This window comes from Sorex araneus, chromosome 4, assembly GCF_027595985.1.
Source record: "Sorex araneus isolate mSorAra2 chromosome 4, mSorAra2.pri, whole genome shotgun sequence".
Lineage (NCBI taxonomy): Eukaryota > Metazoa > Chordata > Mammalia > Eulipotyphla > Soricidae > Sorex > Sorex araneus.
In genome coordinates, this window is record NC_073305.1 from 43,691,801 (window position 1) to 43,717,004 (window position 25,204).

Genomic DNA, 25,204 nt, shown 5'->3' on the forward strand with positions numbered 1-25,204 from the left:
CCTTGCATAGATGGGAAAATTCCACTTGACTATGGCGTCACAGTAGTTTACAACCTGCTCTGAGTTCTTGTAAATGGTGCATAAGCTTACCATGCTGACCAATGGGGCTCTTCAGGGGTACAACTCTTCTATTTAACAGCTCGAGTAAATAGATCTCTTGTGGCTGGAATATCCACATAAATATGAAGATTTGCATTCCAGACAGCATCTTTTCCTACACTTGTATCACTTGTCATCCTGTTGTTCCTCGATTTGCTTGAGCAGGCGCCAATAACATCTCCATTCGTCCCTGTCACGTGCTAGTATAGCCCAATGGCGTCTGCTCGCTCCAGGAACACGAAGAGCCTTAAACCATTCATTCAGGGTCTTGATGAAGAAGTCTGACCATCTCGTAGGTGGGCGGCCAGGCATTCTTTTGACGTCCAATGGGAACCAGTCAGTAACAGCTCTAGTCCAGCAGTCGTCTCTAAATCGCATTACATGGCCAGCCCATCTGATTTTCAATGCCTTGGCAAACGAGACAGCGTCCCTGATTCTTGATCATCAATGGAGGTCGGAACTCCAGATTCCTTCTCTCACTTGAGTGAAACATGATACTCCAAGCATAGCTCTTTTGATTCCTCTTTGGGATACCCAAATAGCGTTCTCATCCTGGATCTTTTCCTACACACACAAAAAACCCCAACTACCAATGCCCTCCTTATACAGAAGATTCAAATAGACGCTTCTCTTTTTTGTTGTTGTTTTTATGTTGTTGTTTTGGGGGTCACACCTGGAGATGCACAGGGGTTACTCCTGACTTTGCACTCAGAAATTACTCCTGGACATGCTCAGGGGACCATATGGGATGCTGGGAATTGAACCCGGGTGGGCCACGTGCAAGGCAAACGCCCTCCCTGCTGTGCTATCACTTCAGCCCCTCGAATAGATGCTTCTCCAAAGAGGAAATACAGATGACTGATTGGCATATGGAAAAAATGCTCATCACTTATTATTAGGAAAATAGAAATCAAAACCACCACATGAGATAGCACTTCACACCTGTGAGACTGGCTTACATCAAAAAGGATATCACAATGGGTTTTGGCAGGCCACCGCTCAGTTCGAAGGTTTTCCAATGGCAGCAGCCAAGGAGAAGACAAAGGCACAGCAACAGAACACCTTGCCTTTCTTTGGGTTGGAGGAAGGGGTGCAGAAAATGTTGGGTATTGACTTAGGTTGCTAGCTGACAATCCAAAGCACTGGGCAGCCTAGCGAGATTTCAAGCCAGTGTCATGCTCTTGAAAAGGAATGAATAGAATGTGCACATGGAATTGATACTATTTGAGCGTGAAAAGTGCAAGATAGAATATGACGATTTCTTAGAACATCTGATCCAGCAGGAAAACGACACTTCACCTGATGCTTTCAGGAAGCAGTGCGAAGAGCAAAGGAAGCAAAGTACATACCTCCCTACCACTGCTCAGACCAACAAGCTTCTCCACCATGGGCGGAACAGCTTCTTAGGGCTGTAGGTTATTTTCTTCCCTTCTCTTTTCTCTACTGGAGAGGTTATTTACTGAAAACCTCTTTTTGGAAATGTCTAATAATAACAATAATAATTGTTCCATCTTGGAGCTAGAGATATAGTATAGGGTTTAAAGCACTTTTCTTACATGTGTTCAACCCCAGTTCAATCCCCAACACTCCAAATGGGCCCCCAAGCACCACATGGTTCTGTGAATACCACCAGGAGCTAGGAGTAGCCCCCAAGTACCACTGGTATAGCCCAAACCCCACCCATCCCCCACAAAAAAAAGAATTTTTCCATCCTAAAAACCAAAACAAGACAAAACTAATAATAATAATAATAACAATAATAATAATAACCATTACTGGTGAAAATGTAAATAGGAAGGAAATTTCATGTACTCTGGACAACAAGTGGTACAAATATTTTTGAAAAATAATATAGAACTTCCTCAAGAAGCTAAAACTAAAAATACTATATGATTCAGAAATTCCATTTATGGGTATCTTTCCAAAGAACAAAATTTAACTCACAAGTTATGTCCATCCCATCATTTTTCAAAGCATTACTTCCAATACCCAAGATATAAGAACAACCAAAGTGTCCATCAATAGGTCATTGGATAAAGAGTACAAAAAGCAGAGGAAAAGAGGAGAGAGAGAGAGAGAGAGAGAGCAAGAAGGAAAGTGCCTCCCATAGAGGGAGGCTGGGGGAATGGGGGATGGTGTTGGGGGATGGTGGTAGGCAAACAGGGGATATTGGTGGTGGGAAATGTGCACTGGTGGAGAGATGGGGGCTGGATCATTGTATCACTGAAACTATTGAACTTAATTATGAACAGTTTTGTAATGGCCTATCTCACAATCTTCACATTAAATTGAAAACTTTTTTAAAAATTAAAAAAATAATGTGGAGTTCATGCCCAATTCAATCAGCTTAATCAATGGCTGAATAAATAGCAGTACTCCTACATTTTAAAAAAATGAGTATGGAATAGCATACTCCAGCTATAATGAAAGGTAAAATTTTGCAGCAAAATATTTTTAAGAAACTAGAGAAGATTGTGCAAATATTAGATGATTCCGCCTGTGCATGCAATGTAAGGAAATAAAACTAATGAATAGACAAAACAAAATTAAAATGATTCAGTGGACATTGGCAAAAAAAATTTTAGGTTACCTGAGGGGAAGAATGTAGGGCATGGGGGAAAGGGTGGAGGATGTTTAAAGGAAAATGATGTGTTGCATTAATTTTGTTGGGTTTTTTAAAAGTCAAATCATAAAAAATTAATAACTAGTGTATTGGGTCCAGGGAAATGGTGTAGGGATCAGGGCCACATGCACCCAACTGGCATCCTCAGCACTACAGGCCACTGAACACCACCAGATGTGACCCTGATGGCACAGCATCGCCAGCCCCTACCATGAACTGTCTGGTCATTGGCCAACTGTCACCAGGACAGATTCTAGGACCCTTGAGCACTGCTTTGGAGGCCACCCCAAACCAACTACTTTATAATCGTAGATTCCACTTCTAGGTATATACCCAAATAGTTAAAGCACAGGGCGGGGTGTGGGGAAAGCCTCCATGGTAGAGTTCCTACCTTGCAGGCATGAGGCCAGAAGTTCTCACTCCGCCATTGCCCCAAGTGCAAGGGTAATGTGGGAGTTATTGCCATTTGTGATCCCCAGAACAAGTGTGCCACCATCAACCAATTACGTGTGCGACTCCTGGTCATCATAGCACAATAGCAAAGGGAAGAGAAGAAGGGGGAGAATTTAAAGAGGGCCTTAAAAAGATACATGTAGACCCGTGTTCATATTCCCCAAACCTATGAATGTAACTTTACATGGGTGGTAAAAAGGGCCCTTGCGGATGAATTAATATTCAGGATCTTGACATACGGATCTTATCCTGGATTATCTGGGTGAGGCCAATCCATCCGCAGGGATCCTTAAGTGTGGGAAATTTTTCTTGTCTCTATTCAGGTATGACTATGAATGAGGAATCATAAAGATGATTTTTTGAACATGGAGGAAAGGTCACAAGTCAAGGAATGCAAGCCTTCCACCTTTACAAGCTGGGAGGGAAGGAAACAGAGTCTTCTCTCAGTTTCAAGAAAGGATCAACTTGCTAAGGCTTGACCTTACCTACAAGTCTGAAAGCGTCACTTCAGACTTGTAGGTAAGCACAAATTCAGTAAAAACTGCAAAATGGCAGTGCACAGTGTTGACCTTCCACTGTACACAGTGAATGGCAGTAGAAAGCTGATGCAGGTTCTCAGCTGTGTGTCTACACAGGGACCCTGGCAGAGTCCTCTTCTCTATGCCTTCCATTTTTACTAGGAATCTCCAGGAGGTGTGACTTGTGAAACACTCCATTGCCCAGTTTCACCTTCATCACATGCAAGGCCACAACTGTTGGATCAGGAGGAAGAGCTGTTTTATTGTCCGTCAATGAGACTCAGGAAGGCTTCCGAGCACCTCGGGAGCAAAGGCTTCCTGGAGTGCATGGAAGCAAGTGGGTTCAAAGACCTAGTGCAGAACCTCCTGCAAGCCACCGTGATCCTGAGGCTGGCAGAACACAGAGAAAGGGTGAAATTGGGACTCTGGGTATACCACAGAAGCCAGCTGCCTGGGGACAACTCCCACCAGTCTCCTTTATGCTCACGCCATGCTCTGCTCCTTGTCTCAGAGCATCTTCCAGTCGGCACATTCAACCTATTTCCCCTGGAAGATTTTGTCTGTCTGCTCTAGAGTTTGATTTTCCAGATTCTCGAGGGCCTTTCTAAAAGAAACAAGAATAACTGTGACTAATACTTGTTGGAGTATGACCTCCCAGTCCCCACATCTGCATCCAGGGCAAATCAGGGGACCAAGCTGCCTGCCCCCGACTCAGAGATGCCAGCAAAGTACATGAGGGATAAGGATAATCTCTCACTTGATAATGTGAACAAGGGAAAGGAGGAAAGTAAAATAACAGAGAGGGGAAGAAAAGGTTTCAGAAGGGGGAGGAGGAAAAAGAGGTGGAGAAGGGAAGGAAAGAAAGGGAAAATGGGTGTAAGAGGGGAGCAGAAGAAAAGACAGAGGAGTCAGGGGAAGGAGAGAAGAGGTAGGAAGGGTGAGAAGGGAGGTAAAGAAAAGGGTGTAGGGGCTGGAGCACAGTGGGTTGGGCGTTTGCCTTGCACTCGGCCGACCCAGGTTCGATTCCCAGAATCCCATATGGTCCCCCGAGCACCGTCAGGAGTAATTCCTGAGTGCAGAGCCAGGAGTAAACCCTGTGCATCACTGGGTGTGACCCAAAAAGCAAAAAGAAAAAAAAAAGAAAAAGAAAAAGAAAAGGATGTAGATAGAAAGGAAGAAACTAAACTATATAGGCAGGAAGACACAAAATGCACCATTTGTAGAATATATAATTGCCTTCTAAAACGATTCCAGAGAATTTACTGAAAAATTGATAAAATTATTTTTAAAATTAACTAAGAGGCTGGGGGAAAGGATAAGAATACACAAATCAATAACCTTCGGCCCAGTAGCATAACAAATGGGAAATAGAACCGAAAAGAAATGATTTTCTATTCATGACAGCCACACACACATTCTTTAAAAATACATAGGACTCAGCAGGAGCGCCCCCCCCCATGCCCCTGGCCCCACCCCACCCCCCTCAGGGGCCCTTTTCAGCATTTGTTGCCCCTCTCCCCCCCCCCATCGACACAGCTCACTTCCTCTATACACTCCTGGGTCTCTAGCAAAAAGCGCCAGTAAACATCTTCAGTAGAGGGCAGAGAGTAACTAACACCAGATCTGTGGGCCAAAACACCAAAATCAAGACTATTATGTAGGTATTTACAGAGGGAACATACATCCTTTTTTATTTTTAATTTGGGGAGGGTGTGGCTTCTTATTACATTTTGACATTCAAAGTAGAATAAGAGAAGTGGATTACATTTTGTTTGTTCATTTGTTTTTATCTTTTGGCTAAACTGGAGTGATAGCACAGCGGGTATGTTTGCCCTGCACGCGGCCGACCCTGGTTTGATTCTCGGAGAGGCCGGCAAGCTACCGAGAGTATCCCGCCTGCACTGCAGAGCCTGGCAAGCTACCCGTGGCGTATTCGATATGCCAAAAATAGTAACAAGTCTCACAATGGAGACGTTACTGGTGCCCTCTTGAGCAAATCGATGAACAACGGGATGGGACGACTGTGACAGTGGTCTTAGGTCTGCTAAGGAGATCAAAGGGAGATTTGTTGCAAATGCTCTTCTGTAGAAACAGTCTCAGTGAAGGCCTGGGACAGAGCTCTGAGGACTGCAGCTCAGACATGGGGGAGCCCCCACCTTCAATCCTCAACAATAAATTAATCCCCAGCTCCGCCCACATCAAGGAAGGATGGAAGGGAGCAAAGAAGGAAGGGGTGGAGGGACAGAGGGATGGAGGGAAAGAGACTTCTCAGCTAAGAGGTGGTGGCCAGCTTTGATCTATCCTCCAATGCCACCTCCTCACGAGCCCTCACAGGAGCCCTCTCAGCGCCAGTGACGCCCGCTCTCCCCGCCTGAGTCTCTACCCGCCTCCTCTCTCCCCCTCAGCACTTCTCACCATGCAGCATACTACATGTTGACTCATGTGCGAATTGCCTCTCTTCCCTTCTGTGTGTGAGTTATCCATGTGAGCAGATTTCTGTCTAATACTCCCAGCACCTGGGACACAATGAATGAACATCTGGACTGATGAATTCGCAGACGCGCAGTGAGAATAGAGAACATTGAGGCTTGTAAGCACCTAGAGCGTGGCCTGACACCCTGTGAGTCCTGGGGATTAGTCACTGTCGCCGCCACTCTGGGAAACTGGAAAATCTCAAACATTTGGAAAATGTAGCCCCAGCATAGACAAACACAATTTTCCCGCCACCTGGTTCCTGCCACTAGACCCCATGGCCTCCTCTGACTCTGCGCGGAAGGGCGGTCTCCCTGTGCCCGGGAGGAGGCCTGGCTCCCTAGTGGAGAAGCCCCGGACACTGAGTGTCTGGTTCTACTTTCCTCCCTCCTGTCCTCCACTCCATCCCTTCAGAGCCTAAGGATTCTGCCGCACCCCAAAATGTTCACCAGGCTAACTGCACCTCCCGGCTCACCGTGACCCCGTCTCTAGAAAGTCTCTGCTGACACCCTGCTCAGAATGCGGGCGTCTACAGTCCCCCAAAGGCCCACCGAAGTCACTTTCCTCCCACTGCCCACCCTGATCCCCAGGTCCACGGGGAGCCCTACACCCCCCCCCCCGCACCTGCCCCATGCCCCAGGGAAGGAAAGAGGAGAGTTGGCAGGACCACAGAAGGTGACCAGGGGCCAGCAGGGGCAGGCCTGGGCATTCCGGTCGAGGGCACACAGCTCAGCCGAGAGGCTGCAGGGTAGATTTTTGGAGGCGCCCGCCTCGGGGCTGGGACTAGAAACCAGAGCCTCTCCTTTCTGCCCCACTTCTCCGCAAGGCCAGGCGTCAGGGGCGCACCCGGGAGCCGGCTCCCGCCTCCTGGCCCGCCGCCAGCCGTCATCCCCGTGAGGTCAGCCACGGGCCTGCGATTTCGGGGAAATACCAGCTCCTTATTAAAAACAGGCGGTGGTCAGGGCCCTGCTGCTTTCCCAGTAGAAACTAGAGTGTTTGTTCCAAGAGGAACAAGAGAGGCCAGGGCCAGTCGGCGGGGACGCTTGAGCCGCAAGTCCATGCCTGCCGGCCGGGGAGGGGGCGTCTAGCTGGGGGGCGTGGGGTGGGGTCCCCACGCTTTGGCAAGGAACACCCTCAGACAGCACACAGGGTGGATGGGGTGGTGAAGTGGGAACGGGAAACCGCAGCCCCCGCGGCCCGCCCCTGGCCGGCACCGAACTCGGGCGGCGGAGCAGCCGCAGAGAAAGCGGGCGGGGGCTGGAGGCCACGCCCCTTCCGGTGTGGGCGGGGACAGTCCTGGAGCCGCTGCCTGCAGGGGGCGCGCGAGGGCCGGAGTCTGGGCGAGACGGCCGGGGGCGGCGGACCGAAGCGGGAGCTGTGGCCGGTCCCGGGCTGTGGGTGTGAGCGGGCCTGTCGCCGATGGGGGGCTTCGAGTGCCCCTTACTCCTGGCTTACAGAACCGCAGCGTGGGGCCGGAAGAAAGCGGCCCTGGGCCCCAAAGCTGGGGCTCCGAGGTCTGCAGCTACAGTACAGCAGAGTGGGTGCTTGCCTAGCGTGTGGCCGGCGAGGGTTCGAACCCCGGCACCCCATAGAGTCGGCATCCATGACCCCTGCCAGGAGGAATCCTGAGCACCCATGGATGTGGCTCAAAAATAAAAATTAAAAACCTGTGACTTACTGTCGCCCGGGGTCTGGGTCCCAAAACGTGTGCGGGAGTTCAGCACCACGCACGGGGGTCCCAATAGTGGCCAGGAGACCCTTGAATACATCCGGTCACTCCCGCCCTCTACCTCACCTCAGGCTCTTTCCCCTTCAGAAGGGATGGAGAGACCCTGGGATACACAGGGACTAAGGGATCCACACAGACACCTGGCACCAAGCAGCCCAGGGCCTGGGCTCTCACACAGAAAGGACACTCCTATGGCCAGATTATTTTTTCCCTCCCCACTTTTGGGGCCACGCCCAGCAGTGCTCTGTGTCCGCTGCTCCTGGCAGTGCTCAGAGAGTGCTGGGGCTCAATCCCTCGCCTCCTGCATTCAGAGATTGCATCAGTACCTTGAGCTGTGAGAGCCAACAAATGGGTTTAAACCAGGGCGGGGGGTGGAGTGGGGGGGCATAAAGTTTATCGAGACCCTTAGCAGCTGGCAGCAGAGTTGAGGACACTGACCCAGTGTCTGGGGGGTTTAAGGTTCCCTGAAAAGGGCCTGGAGGACACTGACCAAGGAATGAAGGACCTCACAGGCCTCGGGACCAGGAGCCAGGGTGGGGACTCGGCTCTGCAGGCGTCTCCAGACACAGGCAGGGCAGCTGGAGCTGGGCAGCCAGAGGGTCCCCAACCCACCCACCTCTTCCTACCTCGGGTCCTCCTTGACCTCAGAAGTAACTGTCCCTGCTTTAGCTAATTGTAGTTCAGCTGTATGGAGACCTGGAGGGGAGGGGAAAGGAGGGTAGCCCTGAGCACCAGTGTTACCAGCATTCTTAACTAGAGTCACAGAATTGCCATGCCCCCCTCATCCTGCCCTCACCCCACTTCTGAGCCATGGACCATACCTGTGGACTGTGGCATGTAACTCTCTGAGCCAGCCTGGCCAGCTCTTTCTCCTGGCACTGGAAGCACACACACGATTGCAAGGGGGTGGTGAGGCGCGCTAGGCCTTGGAGCAGAGGCCGAGCTGAGCCTGCACCGGAGGGTCAGTACCAGTCGCTGTGCAGCTCCCGAAGCCACAGGGGCCCTCGGCTCCCAAGACACGGGGGCAAGCTGGGTGAGGGACTTTTTTAACTGGGATGACTCTGGTTTGCATAACCAGAGCTTCCAAATTACTTAGCAAAACATGTTTGCTTTTTAATTAACATGTGCTTGAAAAACAATGGTTTTAATTAAAGTGGGTGGGGGAGAATATTTCAAGGAGCTCCAAGTTCCTGGCCAGACTTCTTAAAAGTAAAGTGGGAGCCTTGCCCCGAGCTTCCAGAGGCTGGGAGGCCAGGATCCTCGGGGACCCCCAGAACACCTCTACCTACCCACACCTCCCTCGGTGCCCTCGTTAAAAGTTGGTCCTTTGATAAGTGACTTATTTACCCACAATTCCCAAGCCTCTCTGAGAAACGGGGTCTCATAGAAATCCCTGGGGGCGGGGGTGGGGGTGGGGGGGTACAAATGGAAGTCCATTCATGAAAGGAAGGGAAAGCCTAAGGAAAGACAAGAGGGTGCCGGCTGCTTATACAAGCTGGTGGGAGAGAAAGAATGGCAGGGGACGTCCATGGAAGGTCCCCCACGCTGACGCCATATAAGGGTGAAAGTGGAGAAAGGATCTGCTGCTGGGCTGTACACCCTGGGGAGTAGGGAAGAGGAGGTGAGGGCAGCTGGTGAGCAGGGGCCAGGAATGTAGGACGCAAAGGAAGATGAGACCTCATGGGGCAGAGGGCCTGGAGGAAGAAGGGGGGAGGCACAGAGCTTGGAAGCAGGAGGTGGCCTGGGGGTTAAACCACCAGCTGCTGGAAAGAGGCTCCTGCAGGTTTAACTGTCCAGCACTGACCCCATTGCTCTGCCTGCAGGTGGCACCCGCCTAGGGGGTGCTTGAGGAAAGGGAGAGAGTGAAGAGGTGGTCCCAAGCTAATGCATCCCTCTCTGCTTTCTGACCTTCTGGATTAGCTCTGGGGCACAGCCTGGGGTCAGAGGTCAGTCCAAAGTGGGACAGTGGCCCATGGGGAGACTGAAAGGCTCCGGGAGTAAGGGGCTCCCAAGGGTCAGGGGGTAGTGCTGCACCCCCAGCTTCCAGGGGCCCCACCCAAGACCCTGTTTCTCATTAGGGGCCTTCTAGCTTCCCCAGCCGGCGCCCCCACATGAAACGTGCCTCCCCGAGTTTAATTCATTACGCCCGGTCGGGTGGGAGGCCCTGCGGGCGGGGGTTATTTTTTTCCCCTGAGCTCAGACATTCCTCACTTTATTATTCTCCACATTTCAAAGCAGCTGTCGCCTCCCCTAGTCACCCCCTACCCCATGCTCAGAGTCCAGAAGGGGCCTCTGCGAGGCTCAGAACACCAAAGGCTTCGTATCCCCAGCCCCGTCAGGGGAGGGAAGCTGAGGCCCGGAGATAGGGATGGGGGGGTGGGGGGCCCAGGATGCCTTGTCAAGACTCCCCGCAACAATCTGCACCTGAACTTAGCCCCCCTCTGACTTGGATCCTCCCACATGCTCCCCACCCCTCCCCCCCAAAACACTATCTCATGCCTCTTTTCCAGCCTCCGACTACCTGTCCCCCACGTGCCCTCAGGGGACCCTCTCTGCAGTGCAGAACCAGCCCTTGCTGGTGCTAAGACAGTGCTCAGGGACCCTGCCCTGCTCAGGGCCCCAACAAACTGAGTCCCCACTGGTCAGTAGCCTAGAAGGAAAGACCCACCCTGGAGCAAGAAAGCCGCCTAGGAAATTGCACGGCTGGCGTCTGAACCTCCCAGCTGCCGGGGCTGTTGGGAGAAACAGTCCTGAGGACCCAGTTCCCAAGAATACAAGAGGCCCTGGACAGGCTTTTTGTTTGTTTGTTTGTTTGTTTGTTTGTTTGTTTGTTTGTTCGTGTTTGGTCTTTTCGTTGCTTTTTTCTTTACGGGGGTGTTGTTTGGGGGTCACACCCAGAGGTGACCAGGGTACATGACTCTGCTCAAAAGTGACCTCTGGCATTGTTCAGGGAATCATATTCAGTGCTGGAGATTGGGCCAGAGTCTGTCCCAAATAAAGCAGAGGTCTAATCTCCTGCTCACTTCTCTCTCTCTCCCTCTCTCTGTCACACACATTCTTTCTCCCTCCCTCTCTCCCTCTCTCTCTTCCTCTTTCTCCCTTTCTTCCTCTCTATCTTTCTCTCATTCACTCTCTCCGCCCCACCCCTGTCTTCCTTTCTCTCTCCCCCACTCTCCACCCCCGCCTGCCATTCACACACACCCTTATGTCCTGCTTCACACTGTTGTGTGAACAGAAGGCGAGCTTCCTCTGCTGGGTTCTTCAAAGTTTCCTGAAGTGAGTGAGGCCATTCGTGCCCAGCGTTGGAATCTGGGACTGCACAGAGCCCCCTCCAGGTGCACAGACGGAGGGATCCTTGTCCGCCCATTCGAGGACAGCAGGGAACCCAGTCCAAGGCATCAGGACAGGAGAGCTCTGGGAATCAAGCCCTGGCCAGAGCAGGGGTTTCTCTGCTGGGCCCCGCCCGCCCCTTGCACAGGCTGGGTGGGGGCACAGCAGGCAAGTGATCCTTGGCGTTCACTCTGAGCCAAATGAGAGCTGGCCTCAGCTCTACTAGAGGGTTGGAGGCAGCCTCCAGGGATCAGGGCCTCTACCCAGGGGGAGATTCTGACCACAGGGAAATCTGAGACAGGAGTCCAGGTGAGAGAGCAACCTGGGGGTTACTGGGGACTGCATTGCGAGGTCACTCTTTTTTTTTTTTTTTGCTTTTTTTTTGGGGGGGTCACACCTGGCGATGCACAGGGGTTACTCCTGGCTCTGCACTCAGGAATTACCCCTGGCAGTGCTCAGGGGACCATATGGGATGCTGGGATTCGAACCCGGGTTGGCCGCGTGCAAGGCAAACGCCCTACCCGCTGTGCTATCACTCCAGCCCCTTCGAGGTCACTCTTGACCTGCAGTAACTGTCTTATCCACGCTGACCCTACAGCCTGGAGGGTAGGCTTCAGACTTCATGGCTGGAACCTCGGGTGCACGGGAGATAATTGTGGGAGGCACTCTGGCAGGTTCCTCCTGTTCACAGCAAGCCTGGGGCCCTGGGAAGCTCAGGTCTAGTTATGCAGCACTCCAGGGACCCCCTCCTGCAAGGAAGGCTCCAGTAGGGGTCCAACCGCAGCGAGTTCCTCAGAGAAGAAGGAGATACTCACTGATTCAGTGCTGTCTGCACTAGAGCTGTAGGATCTGGTGGCACCCACTTGTGGGTTCCCAGCCAGGACCCCTTCACTTAGACCAGACCAGGTAGAGGGAGCCCCTGAAGCTACTGGGAGATGCCCAGCTTCCCTGCACTCAGATCACTCTGACTTAGCAGACTGAAATCAGTGAACGTTTGCTTCCTGCAACAATGGCCACCATCATACCCCCACAATGACAGATGCCTGCCTCCAGCTGCAGATCCAGAGGTATGGACATGTATGGGCATCCACTGGTTTGGGGATACTCGAATCTTCAGTGTTAGGTACCACAATGAAGGCAGTTGAAACATCTTCAGCTTCTGTCCCCACCTCCTGTGTCCCGACTCGACCTATGCCTACTCGTCCCAAAGCATCTGCAGTGCCCTAATGAGTCCATGTACCATGACACTGTCAGTGCCAGGTATCTGTTAGTCATGGCATGTCGGGAGACAGTGATGAGTGGATGGATGGATGGATGGATGGATGGATGGATGGATGGATGGTGAAATGGATGGATGGATGGATGGATGGATGGATGGATGGATGGATGGATGGATGGATGGATGGATGATGAGATGTATGTATGGATGGATGGATGGATGGATGGATGGATAAATGGATGGATGATGGATGGATGGATGGTTGATAAAATGGATGGATGGACAAATGGATGAAGGATAGATGCATGAATGAAATAAATGAATGGATGGATGAAATAAATAGGTGGATGTTTGGATGGGTGTTGTGGGAATAGATGGGTGATAAGTTGATTCAAATGAGGAAATGATCTGCTGCATTCAGGATGCATCTATTCAGGGTTTAGAGAAATGTCTGCTACAAATTGTAAACTTTCCTTGAAACTCAAAAAATGACTTGTAAGGTCTTGCTCTGCCAAGTAAAGACATGGAAAACAACAATCACCAGCTTCCACCATCATAGTTTTATAAACAGAAGGATATTATCAAGGGAGGAAAAAAGGAAAGAAACAAATCCAGAAGAAAGCCAGACCTCGAAGATGCAGAAATTGGGCTTTACTGAAAACACACAACAGGGACATTATTTTTGTTTCATGAAGACTTTCTTGGATATCATCGCGGTTCAGGCCCCGGGGCTTAGGATACCCATGAACGTCAAATATCTACCAAGTAAAATTTCCACCAAAGCTTCCTGACTAGAATTGGTTCCCTTTGGTTACACACTCTTTAGGCAGGGTGCTCACTGCCCATCACAGGTAGCTCAGGAGTTGGTGATGGCTTCCGGGCCTACATGGGAAGAGGGAAAGAGACCCAGAGAGGAGTGAAGTGGGGAAAGCCCTGAAAGAAGACAGGCTACTGTCTTCCCAGGGCCCAGGAATAGTGGGGACAAGGAGGTGCCAATGTTCAACTGGAGCAAAGTATAAAAATCTGGAAGCTGGTTAGGGTCTGAGATGTCCTAGGGGCCATTTTTCTCCTCCCTCTCTGGAGTCCAGAATCTTCCAACTTCCCCAGATCCTGAATGAAAGGCCATGATGTCCTCATTCTAGTCAAGTTATAAATACGTGAGATACTGGATCCTTTGGCCAGAGAAGGTGACAGCTAGGGAAGCAATGGCGGAAGCTCAGAGGTGCTCGGCCAGGCTGGGGAAGGGAGAGCAGGCAGGACCCCCTTACAATCCTAACCCTCTAGGCTCTTCCCCATCCAAGGCTGCTGGCCCTGGGGGGTGGGGGTGGGGTGCCACTAGGCTATAGGCTCTGGGGAGCTTCAAGCACACACGCTCACACACGGTCCACATTCCAGCTGTGCGTTGTCAGCATCTGGGCAAACCAGGATTGTGTGGCTTTGACAGGGTGGGGAGCAAATAACCCCAAATTTGGGCAAGGGAGGGCTCAGCCCAGGGAGCTGCTTCTGATCCAGGTCACCGGGTTTAAAGTTGCGGGTTTTCCTGCCCTTCTTCAAGGTGAGTGGGTCAGCTCACCCGGGGTGGGAAGGGTATCCGGGGTGGGAAGGGTATCCTTGACCCTTCCCCTCCAAGCCTCAGACACCGGCAGGGCACTTTGGAAGAGCCCCAAACACCCACTTAGGCACCCACTTAGGGCTGCCTGTCACACTAGGTTCCAGTTTCCTCCTACTCCTGCCTGCCCCCCCTCCCATTTCCCACCCTCTGTTACTGAGACTCTTCTCCACACCAACTCTGAGCTGAGTGTACGCCCAGCCCCTGAACACCTTCACTCACAGTGCCCGCCCTCTGATTCTTCCCTCCATGCGACCTGGAAAAATTGTCCTCCAACGTCAGATTTCTCCGAGACCCGGCGCTACTTCACTCTACCCCAGCCTGAATTTCTGGACTTCCTGCTCCACCTCCTCCACCCCCTCCACCCCGTACCATCTGTGCCACGTCCCTGTGCTCACTCCAGGACTCTGGCGGCGGGTGTCTAAGAGAGGAGGCAAGATGTGGTTGGCTGCCAAGAGCTGTGGGCGTCAGAGAAGAGGCAGGTGACTTGTTCTGAGGGTCTGAGGCTGAACTCTGACCCTGGTCCCCAGTCTCCAGTTTCCTGACTTGCCCCACTCACCCCTCCGGGGTCTGTGTGGTCCAGAACTAGAGAAATGACTAGTCCTGCCACTTTTGAGATGCCTCAGAGAGCAGACCTCAGGCCAGATGTGGAGAACGTAAGGGACAGAGACCCCAGACCCGACCCAGCCTTATGGAGCGCGTGACCCGGCTCCTGAGGCCTAGGGAGGACCCCGCTCACAGGAAGGCAAACCCCTCGCCCCCTCCCATCCCTCTCCCCAGGCCGCAGGGCCACACGCTGGACCACCCTGCTCGAGGGGGAGCTGGGACCAGTGTTTATGCAACTGTGGGGAGGCCACAGTCTGGCTGGCAGTGCCGCCCGCCCGGCACTAGCGCTGACTCAGCACTCCCGGGCACGTCCACACTCATATGCACGCAGACAGCCACAGATACGCATGCGCACGCACACGCACAGGTACACACGTGGACAGGCACGGGCACACCCAGACACAGATACTCAGGCACGGTGGACAGAGACCCACGCATGTGTGGTGATACAGAGAAATGCAGGCATGTCCCCCACTCCCACCAAGGCAAGGGGAGGATGTGGAGTGAGGGGTGCCCGCTCCTCTACAGCTGAGTGGCACCCTCTAGGTCCCTACACCTGTTGCATGAACGTTCGTGCCGTTGGAGGTGCTGAGATAAGGAACACAGAAGAAATGTCTTGGTTGGAGGACTAAGGCTCTCTCTGGCTCTTATCAAAGGCAGAGGGCCTCGTGAACCTCCTTTTATTGATCATGGTAGCTCTAAAGGGTGCAATATAGTGACGTCACCAAAGGCATCAAAAGACGTTACAGGAAGAACATTGAGGCAACATTATTTCCTTGTATCTGCAGGCCAGTAATCTAGGCCTCCAGAAAAAAAGATGCAAAACCAAAACTGAAACTTTCCTTGGGCTAAAAGCACTTGGATTTACATCCCAAAGACAAAACTGGGCCCTGCACCTGAAATCTACATCCCAAAGACTAGGCTGGGCCAGAGCCTACAATTTACAATATCAAAGGTCAGGCCTGGCTAACACCATCTGCATGTCAAAGACCAGCCAGGCTTCTGTGAGAGAAGGAAAACTGCTCTTTTCAGTATGCTGAAATTATTTTTCTGAAGGCAGCTTGAAGGGGGAAAATGTTCAGCTTCATCCAAACCAGTCAGGACACACGAGAAATCTCGCCCATTTTCATGGGTCTCTATGTTCCTGTCCGTAGTACAGTACAGTATACATGGGCTTGCCCTGGTAGCTCAGTCCAGCCCCAACATACACCCATCTGCTTCGATGTTTGCACCCACAGCCTTCTAATGACACCTGTACATGGTCGGCACAGCTGCATGTGACGGGTCAAGGCCCCGGCGTGGCTGTGTGGCTCTAGTGAGAACAAAGTCAAAGGCTGAGCCCCGCCAAAGAATGGGCCCAAACACATCACCACCCGGCCCACTCGCCCTCATCCACACAGGAAGTCTGGCAGGTGGGGGTTCAGGGTGTCCTAGGAGGGTGTGTGGGAGCATCCAGGAGCTAGGGGGGACTGCAAGAGGGAGGACATGAGGGGAGGCGATGCAGGAGCACCCTGAAAAACAAAGCATTCTCGAAAGATGGGGACAGGTTCCTCCTGGGACTTGGGACCCAATGTGAACCTGAAGGCAGGACCACTTCCAGCCTGGAGGACCCCATCCCAGGTGGGAAATTCCAGAAAGAATGTGCTGGCACCTAAAGATCAGAATGATAGTACAGCGGGAAGGGTATTTGTCTTACATGAGGCCGACCAAGTTCGATCTCTGGCATCCCGTATGGTCCCCAGGCATCGCCAAGAGTAATTCCTGAAAGTGCCTCCCGTAGAGGGAAGCTGGGGGTAGAGGGTGGGGGGTTGAGAGATGGTGGTGGGGAAACAGGGGACATTGGTGGTGGGAAATGTGCACTGGTGGAGGGATGGGTGCTGAATCATTGTATGACTGAAACCAAATAATGAAACAGCTTTGTAATGCTCTATCTCATATATCCAGTTTAAAAAATGTTTTTTAGAAATAATGTGGCGTTCAAGCCCAATTCAATCAGCTTAATCAATGGCTGAATAAATATCAGTACTCTTACATTTAAAAAAAAAAAAAGAGTAATTCCTGAGTGCGGAGCCAGGAGTAACCCCTGAGCACTGCTGGGTGTGCCCTCCACTGCAGAAAACAAAGAATGTGCTGGAACCAGTGACAACTAAGCTCCTGACCACTTTCAGAGGAGAGCTGGTGGGTCCTGGGCACGGTGTACAAGGCGAAGTGGCTTCGGCTTTCTGCTCCATTAGCAGGCTCTCGTGCCCGTGCCCCTGGCCTGTCTCTCCTCAGATACCCACAGGGTCCCCTGGAGCAGAGGCTGGAGTGCCTGGTTTGTGCCACACCTCCTGGGAGGCCCTGTCACGCCTAGCAACAGTGGGTCCCGGTCCAGCTTCCTCACCAGGTCTTCCCACCACCCCCTGGGGACACTGACCCCCACCATGGTCCCCAGAGCTAGCTGACCCTCCTGTGCCTCAAGGCTTCCCTTTCCTTCCCATCAGCCCCCCCTGCTCACTAGGCCATTCCCTGGAGCACACCTGTGGTCAGGCCCTGCTCCTGGGAAAGCTCCACCACCCATACACACACTCACACACAGACACACAAACACAGAGACACTATCTCTCACACACACACACACACACAGAAACACACACAGACACACACTCACACAGACACAGATATACACACCCTCTCTAGTCTGTATTTCTTCCTTCCTTCCTTCCTTTCCTTCTTTCCTTTTCTTTCTTTCCTTCCTTCCTTCCTTCCTTCCTTCCTTCCTTCCTTCCTTCCTTCCTTCCTTCCTTCCTTCCTTCCTTCTTTCTTTCTTTCTTTCTTTCTTTCTTTCTTTCTTTCTTTCTTTCTTTCTTTCTTTCTTTCTTTCTTTCATTCTTTCTTCCTCTCTTGGTTTTTGGACCACACCTGCAAGTGCTCACAGCTTATCCCTGGCTCTGCATTCAGGATTCACTATTGCCGGGCTCGGGGAACCACATAGGGTGTCGGGAATCAAACCTGGGTAAGGCACGTACAGGGCAAGCACCGTCCTTGCTGTACTCTCTCTAGTCCCTAGTTTTTCTTTTCTTTGCCTCCTCCCCCTCCCCCAACTCTGCACTCAGGGAATCTGCCTCTCCAGGAACCTCCTGCAAGTGGGGACTGGGCCTCTGACTGCCCTCAGCATAACACCCCCTGCTTCACCCACCTCAGATCACTTGTCGAAACTCTCCCTCCTGAGAGCTGAGGAACGCTCCATCGCGTGGACGTGGGGTCTATCCATTTGCGGTGAGACACTTGGGTGGTGCTCACCTTTGGCTGCTGGAAACAGGCCATGAGACACAGGTGTACAGACCTGCTTTCAGTTCTCTGGGTTAAATCTCCAGCCTGGAACTACTCAAGCCCGTGGTACCAATGCATTTCATAGCTTGAGGGCTCGCAGCACCATTTCTGTGACAGCTTTAGTACTGTTGCCCCCAGGCCCAGTGTTCCCACATCCCCAGGTGCACACCAACCCTTATTCTTTCCTGTTGCTCTTCACACTCACCATCCTACTAGGAAGGAAATGGTATTTCAGATGCTTTGGTTTGGGGCCCCAGCCGGCGATGCTCATGGGGTTATTTCTGGCTCTGCACTCAGGAATCACTCCGGGCAGGTTCGGAAGATCAAACCCACTTCAGGGGCTGGAGCCATAACACAGCAGATAGGGCGTTTGCCTTGCACGAGGCCGACCTGGGTTCGATTCCCAGCATCCCATATAGTCCCCTGAGCACTGCCAGGAGTGATTCCTGAGTGCAGAGCCAGGGTAACCCCTATGCATTGCTGGGTGTGACTCAAAAAGAAAAAATAAATAAAAACAGGTCAACCACAGGCAAGGCAAGCGCCTTACCTGCCCTGCTGTACTGTCTCTCCAGCCCCTCATGGTGATTTTGTTGGGCATTTCTATAATGATCAAAAATGCTGAGCACTTTTCATGTACTATTGGTCATTTGCATAGTTCCTTGGAAGCAGTGTCTCTTCAACTTCTTTGCCTCTTTTTAAAGTATTTTTTGTCGCATGTAGAAATTCTTCATATATTCTGAATATTATCTCCTCTTTATTAAATTTTTGCCCAAATACTCCCTTCTCAGGGAATCTTTGATCTCATATTAAACATGTCAGTCCCCACTAAACCTTCCACATACACACATATGACGCACATACACATGCATAATACACATACACGCACACTCCCTTTCCTCCTCTCAGTTCCATCTCCAGAATCCCAAACATCCTGCAGGGCATTGCCCCTCCTCCCCCATAAAGTCTGTGGGAATCACCTCCTCCAGGAAGCTTCTCCTCATTCTCCCACTGGGCTGTAAGGGAAATCTAGGGTCCTGACCCCGAGTCAGGTGCGGGCAATGGGGCAATGTAGCAAGAGATTGTAGGATTTGTGCACCTCCCACAGGTGCTACAAACCATGTAGCCCACCCCCGGAATCTGCAGCTAAGGGACCTCTCGGAAGTCCCAGACGCTGTCCCGGAGTCACATTCCAGGCACCTGAGTGAGACCAGGGCCTACGACCCCTTTGGATCTGACTACCTGGAAGCAAGGTTTACTCCTGCCCTGACAGCCATTCCCAGTGCGACTCAGGCCAAACTCCTTCTCTGCTCTTGGCCTCAGTGTCCCTCTCTGTGACATGGGTGGCTCTGGCCAATGTCTGTGGTTTCTAGATTGCTGTCTGTGGAGTGGGAGCACTCAGACAGTGCTCCTAAGAAACATCCCTGTGTCTGGCCCACAGGCCGCTGCCCGATGCCCTGTTCAGGCAGGAGGGGAGAGGAGAGGAGCAAGGGAGGGAATGCAGCCGCCTTCTGGCCAGCCAGCTTCGACCCCACTGCCCTGGACAGGCTCAAAGTTTTGGCGCACCAGATGGGACAGTTCTGATGAAATATTTAAGAATGACTACCCTTGTTTTGTCTGGGACTCACCAAATGTGTCCCACAGACTTTATGAAAATCAACCAAGGGCCAGAGAGATGAAGGATAGAAGGGACATGGGGAGGGAAGGAAGGAAGGAAGGAAGGAAGGAAGGAAGGAAGGAAGGAAGGAAGGAAGGAAGGAAGGAAGGAAGGAAGGAAGGAAGGAAGGAAGGAGAGGGAGGGAGGGAGGGAGGGAGGGAGGAGGGAGGGAGGAGAGAGGGAGGGAGGGAGGGAGGAAGGGAGGGAGGGAGGGAGGGAGGGAGGGAGGAAGGGAGGGAGGAAGGAAGGAAGGAAGGAAGGAAGGAAGGAAGGAAGGAAGGAAGGAAGGAAGGAAGGAAGGAAGGAAGGGAGGGAGGGAGGGAGGGAGGGGAGGGAGGGAGGGAGGGAGGGAGGGAGGGAGGGAGGGAGGAAGGAAGGAAGGAAGGAAGGAAGGAAGGAAGGAAGGAAGGAAGGAAGGAAGGAAGGAAGGAAGGAAGGAAGGAAGGAAGGAAGGGAGGAAGGAAGGGAGGAGAGGGAGGGAGGGAGGAAGGAAGGAAGGAAGGAAGGGAGGGAGGGAGGAAGGAAGGAAGGAAGGAAGGAAGGAAGGAAGGAAGGAAGGAAGGAAGGAAGGAAGGAAGGAAGGAAGGAAGGAAGGAAGGAGCTATTTATTGCTGAGGCGGTGGGAGGAGGGGTACAGCCACAAGCAGTGCAGTCCTGGGGGAGCAATGACAGCCAGCAGGGAAGTCTGGAGGGGTCCCCTCTTGCCCTGGCCACTGGTGTCAGTCTCACACGTGGGCGGTGGTCTGTCCCCAGCACAGCCCTCGGGGGGCTCCCTGAGGACACGGGCTCCAGGGGCAGCGGGGGACGACGGGGAGCGTGGCTGGCGGAGACGGCGGTGGGGCAGGGCCGGATGCGGCAGGCGCGGGGCGAGGCAGCGGTGTAACAAGAGAGGCAGAGGTGGCCGCAGTTTGAAAGGGAGAGCCTCAGCTGGCCATGATGTGCTTCACGAACGCTGCAAAGAGGAGGAGAGCAGGGCACAGGGTGGGCACTGGGTGCCCGAGGGACCCCGGAGGCCCCTGCACCCTGCGCACTGGGCTACCTTCATAGTTGATGCAGCCGTTGGAGTCCTCCTGTCCAGCCATGAGTTTCTCCACCTCGTCTTCTGTCAGCCGCTCACCTGGGGGCAGGGGCAGGGGAGTTCTCAGGGTGGGGGGGTCTGTCTGCGTCCCCGCTGTCCCACACCTTGGACCAGCACAGCATCATCGCTCACGGGGTCCTGGCGCCCCCATCCTGAGACCAGTAGGCTCGGCTACAAGGCCCAGTTGGGGGGACGAGGGGAGCTCCAGGCTGGGCCACCTCCAGGCCTGGCCCTAGCTGGACTGTGCCACAGCAGTGCTTAGTCACCAGCTCTAGGCTTCGTCCGTGACAGGCTGGGGGCGCCTCCGTCCCTGGAAATCCCCCCTAAGAAAGGACCCATGGTGCAGCTAGGGACCAGGGAGGATGAGCACGGAAGGGACCAGGAGACATCAGCACTGGCCCCCAGCAGCTCCTGGCCCCATGCTTCTGTGGGGGCTGCACCCCACCCCCACCACGTCTACTCCCGTAAGCCCGAGACCCAGGTTTGGGCGCGTAGCAGGAACTGCTGAGGGAAAAGTGCTTTCGAGAAGGGGCTGCCTCCCCAGCTAGGCACCTGCAGGGGTGGTGCCAGGAGGCCCGAGAAGCCACAGAGAGCACCTCGGTCGCTCCTGTCCCAGGGAGGGACCAGAAGGCGCCAAGTGCCAGGACTCAAGTCTGCGCCAATGAGCAGACTTGAGCAACCCCTCCCACCCCCTCTCCCCCCCGCCAACCGCCCTGGCTCCCCACTTGTCCGGTGCCACTCTTTCTCCTTTGCAGCAGAGACACGGGCCTGGATGGCGACCGAGTGACCAAGCAGTCCCTCCCAGCAGGCCCGGCGGGCAGTGCAGGGCGGGGGCGGCCCTCACCCAGGGTGGCCAGCACATGGCGGAGCTCGGCGCCCATGACGGTGCCGTTGCCCTCCTTGTCGAAGACCCGCAGCCCCTCCACGAAGTCCTCGAAGGTGCCGGTGTCCTTGTTCTTGGCGATGTGCTGCAGCATGGGCAGGAACGTGTCGAAGTCCATCAACTTGGTGTTGAGGTCTGTGAAGAGAGGAGAGACGGTCCTGAGAGCCAGGCTCGACCGGGTGAAGGAGGCGTGATTATCCTCTGACTCTCCTGAAGCCCCCGACCCCAACTGGCTATTTACAAAGCTGTCCCCGTACCAAGGGACTTGACAGAGGTGGAGGGTGCAGTGAGTGCCTTGTTTCCGGTATTCCTACAGCGTCCCGGTGGGTTCCACCCAGCATCTCTCTGCTCCACTGAGATGCCGCCCACCGCTCCCCCCATACACACACACACACACACACACACACACACACACACACACACACACACACACACAGAGGGCTGAGAGACCCGCCTCCTGGGAAAACTGGCCAATCAGAGCCTTGCCCTGGGACTTTGGGGCCTGAGGCCTGGACCTGCACCTCACCCCTCCTCTCCGGCGGGCCCAGGAGCTGAGAGGATCAGGCCTAGACCAACAGAGACCCTGAGAGGGTCAAGAAGCTGAGAAGCCCAGGACAGCCGCAGGGGGAGACCCCGGCCGCCCTCAGACCAGCCCGGTGACTGGCGCCAGAGAAGGCAGAGACCACAGCAAGGACAGAGCATGTGCACAGCACAGAGGTGTCCCCGCTGCCACCCCCGCCTCCCAGGACGGGGTCTGTGGGGGTTCTCGGGCGGGACCCACCTTCCTGCTTGGGCTTCCCCAGCACGCGGAGCACCTCGGCCTGCGTGGGGTTCTGGCCCAGCGCCCGCAGGACGTCCCCACACTGCCCGAACGTGATCTTCATCTCGCCCTTGGGCGTGCGGTCGAACAGCAGGAAGGCCTCCTTGAACTCTGCGGAAGAGGCTGTGAGTAGGGAGGGGCCCCCAGCCGCGCCCCCACACCGCCCCCAGCCCACCCGTCCACACTCACTCCCCCAGCCCCGTCACACTTACCTTCAATCTGCTCCGGTGTAAATTCAATCTGTAAAGAGACCCCCCAAATGTAAGTGCTGGCTCAGAGACTACATGTGGCTAGGTCCCCTCCACAGGCCCCTCCACCCCTCAGCTGTCCCAGACTGTCCCCACGCCAACCCCCAGCATCCACCCCCCACTCTTCTGCCACCTGCCAGCACAAGCCCTCTCACTGGGGGCCTGTGCACTGAATGTGCCCCCCCCACACCAGCAGCCTGATCGCTCCCCACGGGGCAAAGGTGAGGGGGGATCAATGTCCAGCCATCCCCGACAGCTCCCCTCAAGAGCCCAAAGCAGTGAGATCTGACCAGCATTTAGCCCCCCTGGCCCCCCCACCAAGCCTGGAGCCCTGAGAGAAAGACCATCCACAAGAGTGAATGGGAGACGGGGGGGGGGGGGGGGGGGGGGGAGGGGGAGGGCAGGGGCGGGCAGGGCTGCTGAGTGTTCGCTGAGGCTGTGAGGCTGCTCACAGCCACCTGAGCCCAGAGGTCCCCCTCCTCACTGATACCAGTGCTATTTTTGTCACTGCAGTCGCTGGCCCCAAGGTGCCACTTGACCAAGGTCAAGGTCACCCGAGGGAAGGAAGCCTGGGGGAGGGGTCGCCCCCACTGCAGCCCCCTTGGGGCTCCACCCACCTCCATTGTGCAGCCCAGAGCACAGAGCCTCCCGACCCCTGACCCTCCCTTGTGACCCCCAGTCCTGCCATGAGTGTCCCCCCAGCTCCGGGGCCCAGCTCGCTGTGGAAGGGAAGAGCCGAGTTCCCTCTGCCTTCTGGGAAGCCGGCTGAGATTAGGTTCCCGGGGTCTCTGCAAAGTCAGAGGCACGGGTGGGCAGACAAGGCATGTCACTCACTGTCCAGGCCAGGGAGACCGGACAATGGCACCAGGGGAGCCAGTGCACAGGAGCCTCACCAAGGAGGTTGTGGGACAGGTCCAGGGCTTGGGGGTGGGGGACAGGGCACTGTGAGAGCAGGGAGTCAGCCCAGGAAGCATTTGTGATGAGTGGGTTCCAGCAGCCAGCAAGGAGGACATGCCGATGGACCCATTTCACAGCTGAGAAAACCAAGGCTCGAGGGAGGGTCCAAGAGATACAGCTCCACAGGCTGGTGCTCAGGTTTTGCATGTGGGAGGCCTGGGTTCAGTCTCCGGCACTGATTGGTGCCACCCCAGAGCAAAGGAGATGGAGAGGAGCCAGGATCTGAACCCACATCTCCAGGCGGGGACAGACACGACGGGCATCCCCAGGAAGTGCTCTCCAACAGGATCCCGGCAGATGGGAATGTGAGAAGCAGGCAGGCTCCCCAGGGCCCGTCGTGGGCTGCCAGGACATCAGGGCCGGTGGCCAGCCAAGAGCAGAAACAGCGGGCAGGGCGCGCGAGCGTGCCGCTATGCAGATGCCACAGGTGGGAGTCACGGTTCCTTCTCCCAGTTTAGACTCTGCGCGTCCCGGCCGGGACAGGATTCTCGGGGTCACCGTGCACAGCTCTGCACCCAGCTTCCTGCATGGCCGACCCGGACTGCTTCCGTTTCCCCACCGAAAGAAAGCCAAGTCCCCACCAGCCCTGGGGTTCAGGACCACCACCGAGTGAGTGACCCCCGACCTGGAGCTGCGCCTCCCCCGCCCCTCTCCACCCATGCCAGGCAACCCAGCGTGGACTCGGGGGCCCACAGCTAGATCTTGCACTGGGGGTACAGGCGACTCCAGTTTCCCCAACATGTGGGGCCGGGGGGAAGTATAGGATGGGCAAAGAGATCAGTTTCCAAGTCACAGGGCAGGTGTCCCCACTGGCCGTCCTGGGGCCGTCCTGGGGGAGCCCCGTCCCTCCCTCTGATGCCAGGAACGCTGACCTTGGCATGGAGCCTCTCGCTGCAGCCCAGTGCCCTCCTCTGGAGCCTGGCCCAGCCTGCCCTGGACGGGCCCTCCCTGGGAGGACTTACCTGCACGGCCCTTCCAGCACGGCCCAGGCCCCCCACACACCCACCTTGATCTTGGAGGCGTCAAACTCGGGCTCCTTGGGAAGCTCGGGCTCAAGACCCGCCTCGGGGGCTGCCGCAGGGGCTGGAGCCGCAGCTGCCTTGGGGGCTGCCTTGGCCTCCTCCTTCTTGGGTTCCGGCTTTTTGGGGGCCATGGGAGCTGCGAGCAGAGAGGGATGCAGGGAGGAGAAAGGCTGGAGGAGGGAGGAGGGCTGATGCGGGGAGGGGGGAGCTCTGGGCCTTTATCCTACCTCCTGACCCCAGCCCCACCCCTCCGAGCACTATAGGGCCAGGGCCATAAAAGGGCATTGGCCAGGCGCAGGTGCTATTTTGGGGCCTGGGGAGGGCATTGTTCAGGAATGGGTAGGGAGAGGCAGGACTCTGGTTCCTTCCAATCACCTGTCGGGAGGGTGGGGGACAGGGGCTCAGAGGCCACGACTCAGCCCATGCACGCACTCGCACACACATCAAAGGGTCCCCACCACCCCTCAGCAGCCCATTACGTTGAACAGGTGCAGAAGGTTCAGTGCCCGGAGCCGGGGGCCGAGGTGGGGGTCAGCTCAGGGCACCTCTTGAGTGAACTTCCATCAGGACAT

At 54.6% G+C, this 25,204-nt stretch overlaps 1 protein-coding gene across 1 annotated transcript; it reads right to left on the minus strand.

The window, feature by feature from the left end:
* Positions 1–20,091: 20,091 nt before the first annotated feature.
* Positions 20,092–24,807, minus strand: MYL3 (myosin light chain 3). The gene is made up of 6 exons (XM_004614514.3): positions 24,617–24,807; positions 22,618–22,645; positions 22,367–22,516; positions 21,547–21,720; positions 20,664–20,741; positions 20,092–20,576 (listed from the first exon to the last, which is right to left on the minus strand). The coding sequence occupies exons 1-6, from the start codon at positions 24,761–24,763 to the stop codon at positions 20,548–20,550; spliced, it is 606 nt and encodes a 201-aa protein (XP_004614571.1). The 5' UTR covers positions 24,764–24,807; the 3' UTR covers positions 20,092–20,547.
* Positions 24,808–25,204: the final 397 nt, after the last annotated feature.

Bases quoted from the DNA above. Each gene is read 5' to 3' on its own strand.
- MYL3 (XM_004614514.3), bottom strand. From the start codon at position 24,763: ATGGCCCCCAAAAAGCCGGAACCCAAGAAGGAGGAGGCCAAGGCAGCC. The intron at 20,742-21,546 runs GTGAGGGCCGCC...CCCTGCCCCCAG, and splicing joins CCATGTGCTGGCCACCCTGG to GTGAGCGGCTGACAGAAGAC. The intron at 20,577-20,663 runs GTAGCCCAGTGC...TCCTCTTTGCAG, and splicing joins CGGCTGCATCAACTATGAAG to CGTTCGTGAAGCACATCATG.